Source organism: Arachis hypogaea, chromosome 14 (assembly GCF_003086295.3).
Source record: "Arachis hypogaea cultivar Tifrunner chromosome 14, arahy.Tifrunner.gnm2.J5K5, whole genome shotgun sequence".
In the NCBI taxonomy this organism is placed as follows: domain Eukaryota; kingdom Viridiplantae; phylum Streptophyta; class Magnoliopsida; order Fabales; family Fabaceae; genus Arachis; species Arachis hypogaea.
The window spans coordinates 72,586,253-72,597,687 of record NC_092049.1 but is presented as its reverse complement, the minus strand read 5'-3'; the positions used below and the strand labels follow the sequence as shown (position 1 = coordinate 72,597,687).

The 11,435-nt window shown below is 42.7% G+C and overlaps 1 protein-coding gene across 1 annotated transcript; it reads left to right on the top strand.

The window, feature by feature from the left end:
- The first annotated feature begins 1,639 nt into the window (after positions 1–1,639).
- Positions 1,640–5,290, top strand: LOC140178607 (uncharacterized). Its single transcript, XM_072215807.1, has 2 exons — positions 1,640–2,586; positions 4,942–5,290. Exons 1-2 carry the CDS (start codon positions 1,640–1,642, stop codon positions 5,288–5,290), a joined length of 1,296 nt encoding a protein of 431 aa, XP_072071908.1.
- The last annotated feature ends 6,145 nt before the right edge of the window (positions 5,291–11,435 follow it).

Below are 11,435 nucleotides of genomic sequence, written 5' to 3'. Positions count from 1 at the left end.
AGGTGAAAAGGTTTTTACCAATTCACCAACCACATCCGAAGTGGATTCCGAATCGTCATTCAACGAAGGCACTAATTACTCTTCCGTTGATACTACTAATAGTTCTTCTTTTGATATAGGTTTTGACAACATGGCCGCCCCAAGGAGAGTTTCTCTCAAGGAAGCGGGTGCACCGAATTTTGTTATCCAACCTCTTCATGTGTTTCATCCCAACTTGAATGCAAATTTGAACTCAAGACCGCTCTCATCAATCTCTTACCAAAGTTCCATGGACTTCCCGCACAAGATCCAATTAGACACCTCAAGGACTTTCATGGTGTATGCTCGACTACTAGGCGGGAAGGATCCGATGAAGTGGCTATATGGTTGTTTGCTAAGGAGTGGTTCTATACCTTACCTAGTGATGTTGTGTCCGATTGGGACTTGCTTAGAAGAGAATTTCTTGATAAATTCATGTCCGTGGAAATGACGGACAAGCTAGGGAAGGAGATCTCATGTATTGTACAAGGCGAGATGGAAACTTTATATGAATATTGAGAGCGATTTCGCAAACTTCTTGACTCATGTCCCAACCACATGATTGACACTCAAGTATTGCTTAGTTATGTGTGCCAAGGTATGAGGGAGCAAGATAAGAATTTGTTGGATGCTTCAAGCAACGGTTCTTTGTCAAAGTATAGGACGGCGGAGGAGGCATGGCAACTCATTACCGACTTGGCCGAGTCCACTCAACATGCTAGACGGAGAGTCAACCGCCCAAAGGCCGTGAATGAAGTTTCTTCTAGTGGTGAGACCGCTACCCTTACTAAGATATTGTGTGAGATGACAAGCCTTCTAAAGCAACTCCAAGTGAATCAACAACAACCTCCATCCCAACAACAACCACTACCTCCTCAACACCAACAAAGTCAACAATTGGTCCTCCAAAAAGTGTGTGGCATTTGCTCATGCTACTCCCACTACACGGATGAATATCCAAGTCTCCAAGAAGATAACACTCTAGCAGCTACCCACAATTTTTATGATTGCTCCTACTATGAACGTGCTAATCAAGGATAGCATAACCAAGGGAGCAATTACAACCAATGGTACCCCCAACAAGGAGGCAACTATAACAAAGGGAGTAACAACTCTAATCAAGGATGGAGGAATAACTCCAACCAAAGTTGGCGGGACAATTATCAACAAGGAAGAAGGGACAATGGAGGCAACGAAAGGTGGAACAACAACACTCCATAAAACCGCTATTCACAAAACCCTCCAAACCAACAACCAAATCAAGGAAAAAACTATCAAACCTACATACCACCTCATAGACAACCACTTCCACCCAACCAACCCCAAGTACCACAAATCACCTATCCTTCCACATCTCCAAATCAAGATGACACACTCCGGTCCATACTCCAAGAATAAAAAGAACTCCAAAATTCACTCAACTCAAGTCTTAATGGTCTCACTTCCACCCTTCAAGCTCTCATTGCTCGCATGGAGCCACCTTCTACTTCCACTCCTCAAGCCTCAACCTATAGTGCCATACCTTCTCAACCCCTACCCAACCCCAAGGGTGGCATCAACGCCGTAACCTTGAGATTCTGGGACTCAATTGAAAGAGAGGGACTCAAAGGCACCTAGTCCAATGATAGTTGCTCAAGAGGAAGATGGAGTTGAGATAGAAGAAATTGAGGAGGAGGAGGAAGCATATGTGATAGTTGAAGATGAAGACCCTCAACCAAGAAGTGAAGCCCCTAGAAAGGAGCAAGTCTTAGAGGAAGTGGCTCAACCAATTCCATTTCCTACATTGGCAAGAAAGGCTAAGAAGTGCGTGGAACTTGACCCAACAATGGTAAAGATGTTCAAGAAAGTGGAGGTAACTATCCCCCTCTTTGATGCTATACATCAAGTGCCTAAATATGTGAAATTTCTTAAAGACTTGTGTATGAACAAAGATAGAATTCATGAGTTGGAAACCATTCCATTGGAGAGTTCCATTTCGGCTTTAATGGGGGCCATTCTGGAAAAGTGTGTTGATCCGGGTCCTTGTTTAGTCTCTTGTGTCATAGATGGAGTCCAATTCATTGATTGTATGTGCGACTTTGGTGCATGCGTTAGCATTATGCCTCTTTCCGTTTATCTTCTATTGAAGCTCCCACCGTTGAAGCGGTCGGCGGCTAGGTTCATCTTGGCGGACAAGAGCATAATAACCGTGTCGGGTATTGCGGAAGATGTGTTGGTCAACATAAAGGGTTTGATATTTCTAATTGATTTCCATATCATTGAGATGCCACTAAGTGAATCCGAGAGGGCATCATCCATCCTACTTGGGAGGCCATTTTTGAGGACCTCTCGATTCAAGTTGGATGCCCATTCAGGAACCTACTCATTTGAGATAGATGGGAGAGTTGTAAGTTTTAGCCTAGAAAAAGTAATGAGGCACCCACCGGAGAACCATTCCATATTCCGGTGTGATCTAATTGACAACATTGTGGCAGAAGTGCATTATGCAAAGCTAGAAGAAAAATATATAGTTGAAGAAGATAGTGAAGATCCAAGTGAAGAAGTTCAAGTGACAAGCCAAGAACAAAGGCTAAAATTGAAGCCACTACCACCCCACCTAAAGTATTCATACCTTGATGAAGCCCACAAGTTCTCGGTGATCATCGCAAGGGAACTAAATCCTCAACAAGAAGAGGAGTTGCTATGTGTTTTGAGGAAGAACAAAAGGGCAATAGGGTGGAGTTTGGCGGATCTAGTGGGGATAAGCCCCCAAGTGTGTGAGCACCAGATCTTTTTGGAAGAAGAAGCTCGACCCGTGAGACAACTTCAAAGGCGCTTGAATCCGACCATTTTGGAAGTTGTCAAGAAAGAGGTGACACGGTTACTCGTGGCGGACATCATCTACCCTATTTCGGATAGTGAATGGGTAAGTCCCGTTCAAGTTGTGTCAAAGAAGTCCGGGGTAACCACAATTAAAAATGAAAGCGGGGAGCTCCTAGCAACACGGGTGCAAAACTCTTGGCGAGTATGTATAGACTACCGAAGGTTGAACTCGGCCACTAGAAAAGATCATTTTCCACTTCCGTTTATCGATCAAATGCTCGATCAATTATCCGGTAAATCCCATTATTACTTTTTAGATGGCTATTCGGGGTACTTCCAAATACCCATTGCTCTAGAGGACCAAGAGAAAACAACATTTACTTGCCCTTTTGGAACTTATGCCTACAAGCGTATGCCATTCGGCTTATGCAATGCACCGGCAACTTTCCAAAGGTGCATGATGAGCATATTTGCGGATTTTCTAGAGCAATGCATGGAGGTATTCATGGATGACTTCACGGTATATGGTGATTCTTTTGATCATTGCTTGGATAACCTTGAAAAAGTTTTGGAAAGATGTACTAAAACTAACCTTGTCTTGAATTTTGAGAAGTGTCATTTCATGGTCAAGCAAGGCATTGGTTTAGGACATATTGTTTCCATAGATAGTATTTCCGTAGATCCGGCAAAGATTAATGTCATATCTACCTTGCCTTACCCCTCTTCCGAGAGGGAAGTCCGCTCTTTCCTTGGACATACAGGATTTTATCGAAGGTTTATAAAGGACTTTAGTAAGGTAGCATTGCCTCTCTCAAGGTTGTTGCAAAAGGATGTCGAGTTTGATTTAAGCAAAGAATGCATGGAGGCTTTTGACAAGCTCAAGGTAGCATTGACCCAAGCTCCCATTGTGCGAGGGCCGGATTGGAGTCGGCCATTTGAAATAATGTGTGATGCTTCAAATTTTGCTGTGGGAGCCGCGTTAGCACAATGTGAGGGTAAGAATCCATATGTCATAGCCTATGCATAAAAAATACTAGATGGAGCCCAATCCAACTACACTACCACCGAAAAAGAACTTTTGGCCACTGTCTTTGCCTTGGACAAGTTCTGAGCATATCTACTTAGTTCAAAGGTGGTAGTGTACTTGGATCATGCGGCATTAAAGTATTTGTTGACTAAGAAGGAATCCAAACCGAGATTGATTAGATGGGTTCTATTGTTGGAAGAATTTGACTTGGAAATTAAGGATAGGAGTGGTACGCAAAACCTAGTGGCGGACCACTTAAGTCGCCTTGAACACACAAAAGGCGATACCATTCCTATTAATAATTCTTTTCCCTTTGAGGGCTTGCATGCAATCTCGGAAACCATTCCTTGTGTATGCACTGATCGCCAATTACTTAGTATCTCACTCCTTCCCTCCTAATCTCTCCAAACATCAAAGGGATAAGCTAAAGAGCAAATCCAAATACTATATGTGGGATGACCATACCTTTGGAGATGTGGGGCGGATCAAGTAATTCGGAGCTGCATTCCACAAACCAAATTCCACTCAATCTTGGAAGCTTGCCACTCCTCCGAAGGAGGAGGCCATTTTGGACCTCAAAGAACGGCAAAGAAAATCCTAGATTGTGGATTTTGGTGGCTAACTCTTTTCAAGGATTCTTCTCATTTTTGTAAATCTTGTTCTCAATGCATTAGATTTGATAATATCTCCAAGAAGGATGAAATCCCCCAACAAACCATGCTATTTTGTGAGATTTTTAATGTGTGGGGAATCGACTTCATGGGGCCATTTTCAAATTCTAATGGTTTTCTCTACATTCTACTTGCTGTTAATTATGTGTCCAAATGGGTGGAAGTGATGCCCACCTAGATGGATGATGCTAACGTGGTCCTTTCTTTTGTGAGAAACAATATCATTTGTAGATTTGGGTCGCCACGAGCAATCGTGAGCGACCAAGGTTCCCATTTTTGCAATAAGAGAATGGAAGGGCTATTGAGGAGATATAGCATCATGCATAAAGTAGCCATGGCCTACCACCCACAAACAAACGGCTAAGCCGAGGTTTCCAATCGGGAGATTAAACGCATCTTGGAAAGGATTGTGAAACCCAATAGGAAAGATTGGAGTGCTAAGCTCACCGATGCATTATGGGTCTACCGAACGGCATACAAAACGCCAATTGGCATGAGTCCCTTTCAGTTAGTATATGGCAAAGCTTGCCACTTACCGGTGGAGATAGAGCACAAGGCATATTGGGCCATCAAGGAATGCAATCCAAGTTTAGATGGAGCCGGAGTCGAGAGGAAGCTACAACTAGCGGAGTTGGAATGTTTGAGACTTGAAGCTTATGAGAACTCTAGACTTTACAAGGAGAAAATGAAAGCCGTGCATGATAGGAACATCAGAAGTAAAGATTTTAAAGCCGATGATCTAGTCCTTCTTTACAATTCTAGATTGAGATAGTTGCCTAGAAAACTAAGGTCAACATGGGAAGGCCCATATCAAGTAGTGAAAGCGGAACCCTATGGGGTTTACCATTTGCGCCATCCCTCAAGTCCGGATATCTTCAAGGTCAATGGGCACCGTCTCAAGTTGTATCATGGTGAGCAAATGAAGAGCAACAAGGAGATTGAGGTATTCCTTTTGGAAGAAGCAACTCTTGGCAAAGAGCAATGAGCTAGTGGAAGTCCAACTTAAGGACATTAAACAAAAGTGCTAGGTGGGAGACACCCCACCATGGTGAGATCTATCCTTTTTTACCCTTTTGTATATAGTTCTTACACTCTTGATTGTTTTGCGATTGCTTAGCTATAGCCTTATTTGATTATAGTTAATTGTGAATACCTTGGATATTTTGTTCATGAAGACTTGCATTGATTTTTTTCAATGAATGAATTGATTGTGTGGTAGAAGAACACCCCCTTCTTTAGGTTTTGCATTGAGTTTTGGGTGTTTTTGGCCTCTTTGGCTTATTTGGCCATTAAATTTATGATAATTAGGCATTCTTCATGTTCCCATTCAAAAAAAAGGGGGAGGGGGGGACACGCGTGCGCGCACTGTGTGCGTCCGCACCTATAGGCCTTCGTAGCTCCTGGGTAGTTTTCCAGAGAGTTGTGAAAAATTTGGGACAGTTCTAGGCCCTGGGCATAACCCCCGTGGCGCGTGCGCGCACTATGCGCGTACGTGTCCATGGCCATTTGCGCATAAGCGCGCGCACGCGCACTAGCCGTGTCCGCGCCATCATTGCGATTTGCAATTCTGGGCCATTTTTCCCGAGACTTGTTCCCCAGTTGGGCCAATCTTATGCCACTGGCCTAACTCGACTCACGCGTACGCGCACCTCAACCATCATGCCAATCGACGCGTCAGCACACCGTGCACGTCCGTGACGATTATGAAAATTCATCTCCTGGTACTTTTTCCCGAGAGTTGGGGCACAACTTATGTGCACGCGCATGCGCACCAGGTGCTCGCGCGCACAGCTGCATTTTGCCCCTTCGCGCATCCGTGCACCGTGCGCGTCCGCACCCTTACTGATTTCTGCCCATGCACGCGCACGCGTGCATGGCGTGCGTGCGTCGGTTCCGCAAACCAATTGCATTAGAGCGCGCCCTTCTTCTTCAATTTCATTTCTTTCTTCTTACCAACTCCCTTCTTCTTCACTTCTACCCCTTCTACCATCTCTACCACCTCTTCTCCACCACCACCTCCGGCGGTCCCACACTTCTCTCTCCTCTCCTCTCTCTTACTTTTCACTACCTTTTCTCTCACTTCCATACCACATTTCTCCTCTTCCTCTCAAGGTACTCCTCATTTCTATTCTTGTTTAGTTTTCTTTTTTTTTCCTTTTTCCTTTTTCCTTTCCTTAGTTATATTCCCTTACTCTCCCTCTTAGTTAGTTTCATTCATGTTTTCTTTGTTTGTTAAATTTTCTTGTTTTGTTTGTTGATTTTTCTTGCTTTCTTTTTATTTTCTTATGGGTGTTACAAGTAGAGTGTCCTCTTGCATTGATGAGTTGGTTTGACTTACTTGCTTTCTTTTGCAATATATGGTATGATATGATGGTTGATGATACTTTATGGGATGTTACATTGTCACCCTTCTCTCACTTTTTGTCATGCCAAGGGATGCACACCAAGTATTTGATGGAAGACCCACATGACTTTTTGGTGTTACACTTGATTTCACTCTTCTATTTTGGTGCTCTTTCTCTTTCACTTGTTTGTTTATATGTGCATTGAGCTTGCTACATTTCATGCTTCATTTCTACATGCTCATCCCCTAGTTCTCACTTCTTGCTATTGTTATTGCGAGTGTGTGCTTCTCATGCTTCTCGTTTGCATGCTTATACCACTCATACATCACATGCTTGTGATTAACCATGATCTTCATTATTGTCTTAGTTACATGTTGCAACTGTCATGCATCTACGTCACCTATTCTCTTATGCTTTGTCACTAGCATGCTTATTATTTCTTAGTGCTTCTTTGGGCTTAATTTCACCATCTTTCCCTCTTTTCTAGGATGGTGATCAAAAGAGTCAACGGAAAGGCACCCAAGAAGGCACCCTCATGGTCCATTAGCAAAGCACAACAAGCACCTAGAGCCAAGCCCCTCCCCAATAAGACAAGGAGCGTTGCTAACATTGATGTTTTGGAAAAGAACAATCCGGCAAGGGATCCGAACAAGTTCCCCAACCGCTATTGCGAACTTGTCTACCCCTTGATCAAGCCAAGGTACTATCATGCGGAGCCTCTTTTATCCCCTCCGGCTCATGTCATTCCACTCATCATGCCCCGCATCGAATGGCGGCAATGGGAGTTCCTATTGAGGAAGCCGCGGGAAGCAAACTTGTCCTGGGTGGTAGAATTTTACACCAATTACCACTCCTCATCCTTTACATTGGTATTTGTCCGTCGAAGACAAGTTCCCATCACGGAGGAGGCCATTCAAGTGTGCTTAAGACCGGACCGTTAGCGGAGGGGATTGATGCTTATCAAGAGATTTTGTCGGCACGGTGCCAATATGCGTTTGATTGGGATGCCATCCTCAAGGTCATTGCTATACCCGAATCATTCTGGATTCGAAGAAGGATGAGACCCCGGCCTAAGGGCATCACCGCACGTTTTCTCACTAGAGAGGATCAGGCATGGGCCCAAATTCTAGCCCACTATGTGCTTCCAAGCATCCATGGCTCATCTATCACTGCCGAGTTAGCCTTGTTGGTTTGGTGTGTCCTCACAGAGAGACCGGTGCATATTCTCCGTCTCATTTGCCAAGCTATGGGCCGCATCCACGCTAAGGGGAACCTATCCTTTCCCGCTTTAGTGACCGACTTAGTTGCCGCAGCCGGTGTTTCCCGAGAAACCAAAGATCGAAGGGCCATGATCCCGATGGATGGTGATGTTGTTCCAAACGGGAGATATCTTTACCCTCCGGCGGACATCGAAGAGCCGAACTTAACCGTCCGATGAGCATCCCCTCCACCTCATCCGCACCACCAAAGTCATCCATGCAACGCATAGAGGAGCTCCACAAGAAGCTTGACCGTTATAAGTGGCGCAACCAACGCCGATACGCTTTTGTCAAGAAGCTTCTAAGTTGCCTCGCACCACCTATGGAAGAACCGGAAATTTTCACGTCTACTGTCACCGATAACGAAGAAAGCAATATTGAAGAAGAGGATGGACACTCGGAAGCCGATCAACCACTGCGTCTCACTCAAGGCACGGAGGACCATGCCAACTTCTAAGTGTGGAGAGGTCGGTCGGCCAACCGATCTTCATAGGTAACACCCGAATAAATTCTCGAATCTCTTTTGTTAATTAGGAAAGATTGCATAATTAGGTTTTTTTCACATTTTTTAACCCCTTTGCATATTAGTATCTCTTAATAAATCCACTTGGTTAGAGTAATGATTTCTCTCCTAGAAAACTAGAATTTTGGGGGCGACCCTATGAATTTTGAAATTTTTAATGCTAAGCTTGTTCGAAGAATGTAATTTAAAACATGGATTTTGAGCCAAGAACACAAGCAAGTGAGTTTTGAGCCTAATTGCGTGGTTACAACTTATAACCACTTACTTTCCTTCTTGTGTGCATTGTTCTCTCTCTATGATTGTGATCTTTAATTTGTTTGACAATATATGTCCATTGTTATATGTATGAATGCATGTATATGATTGAGGCCATCAATTCACCTAGCTACTTGCCCAAATGAACTTACCTTATAACAACCTTTGCAACCAATTTTGAGCCTACGCTTAACCCGCTTATTCTTAATTTTAGCACATCACAACCCAAAGGCGAAAAACTATGAATGTCCCTATTTGAATCCTTGATTAGCTTAGGCTAGTGCGTGTGTGCCGTTCAAGTGTGGGAAAACAGGGGGAGCATTGGTTGAGATAAGAGCATGTTGTTTTTTTGTTGAAAATATTGGAAAGTGGATACATACTCATGTGTTGATTAAATGAGTAGACAATATGCATTGATGTTCTTGTGTAAAGTTGAAAAGAAAAATATATGAAAAAAAAGAAGAGAAAAAAAAAGAAAAAAATATATATGTATAGAAAAAAAAAAAGAGAAGCAATAAAAGGGGACAAAATGCCCCAAAGTAAGACTTAGAGACAAATCAATGCATATGAGTAATGATCAAAAGTAAATACATGAGTATGTGAAAAAGTGAGGAATGGGTAGTTAGGTTAGTACATAATTGTATAGGATATTATATAGGTTAGGTGGGAAGCTCAAGTTAATCAAGGGATTCAAATTTTAGCCCACTTAGCCGAATATATAACCCTACCTTGACCCTAACCCCATTACAACCTAAGGAAAGACCTCATGATATATGTATGCATGCATAGAACAATTGTTGATTGTTAGAGTAAAAACAAATTTTGGAAGAGCATGAAGTAGAGGAGGATTGAGTGATCAACCCTATACACTGAGCGAATAGAGAGCAAATACTTCCGGTGAGGGGTTCGAAGCTCAATTCCTTGTTCTCGGCTCTCGCGAGCGTTCTTTATGCAAGTTATGCATATTTCACTTTGACAACTAGAATTGGTAGAGTTCATACATTGCCCATCATCTTGCCCTATGTGCGTATATATATGTATTCTAGGAAGATTGAATTGCTCTTGACCAAGTAGATAGTAGCATACACCCTAGTTGCATTCATGTAGGTAGAATTGCATCCCATGAGTCCTACTCCCTTGTGATCTTTTGATCTTTTGCCTTCCTTTAGCATGAGGACATGCTATACTTTAAGTGTGGGGAGATTGATAAACCCCATTTTTAGGGTTTATCATGCATAGATTTAAGAGTTTTATCAATAATCTTCCACACTTATTCATATAAAACTGCGTGATTTTGTGTTCCTTTCCCCATTTTTCCTCATAGATAAAAATATGCTTCGTTTGCATCAAAATTGATATATTGTAATCCTCCTCTATTACCATTCGATGCCTTGATCCGTTTGTTAAGTGGTTTCAGAAGTTATAGGGCAAAAATGGCTTAGAGGAATGAAGGAAGCATGCATGAATGGAAGGAGCATGGAATAAATTAAAGATTTGAAGTTTGCACATGCACGTGCACGCGCACCGTGCACGTATGCATTGATGCGTACACCCAGAGCCAGCGCAGTGGAGCCGAGCGAGGAGCCGACGCGCTTATATGGCTGGGCCATATTCCCTATGACGCTCGCGCGCACCGTACGCCTGCGCGTAGATCGCAAAAGACCCCAGGGGCACGTACGCGTACAGTGCGCGTACGCGCCGATGTGCACACGTGATTTTTAAAAGGAAAAACGTGCCCAACAATTTCAGGGGGTCCCAAGCCCTGTTTTGGAGTAGAATTTTGGAGGGAAAAGCTTAAGAAGACCAAGGATTAGGAGTGTTAGGAGATTTAGTCATAATTCTAGATATTTGAGGGAGTTAGTTACATTTTTTTTAGAGAGAGAAACTTCAACTTCTCGCTAGGTTTTCACTTCCTCCATTGCAAGTTTTCTTTGAATTCTTGGTGAGCTCTATTGCTAATTGACTTTTTGTTTTGATACAAGTGTAGATCCACTCTTCTTCTACTCTTAATTGATGTTCTTTTGATTCAATTTCTTAGATCTAGATTTGTTTGCTTTTGTTACTTTGGATTTGGATTAATGAATTGTATCATTTCATTCAATTGCTTGATTGTTGATGTTTGTGTGGATTAGATAGCTTTCACTCAATTTTCTTCTCTCAATTACATCATGTCTTCTATGATTGCCTACCAATTGTTTGTGATAATGACAACCCTAGCTATGGAGTAGATTTATCTTACTTGGCTTAGGGGTTGAATTATTGGAGACACTTGAATAGTGGATATCAATTGTAGATTATGAATTGAGAGTTGCTAATTGAATTGGAGTGCACTAAAGCTAGACTTCCCTAGGGTGAGACTAGGACTTGTGACTCAAGTTAGTTACTCTCACTTAACTTTCCTCCATTGTTAGGGGGTTAACTAAGTGAAGCAATAATCAATTCTTATCATAATTGAAGGAAACTATAATGATGAAACTTCCAAGGCTCACCCTTAGCCAAGGCCTTTATCTCAATTAATTGTTGTTTGCTTTTGTT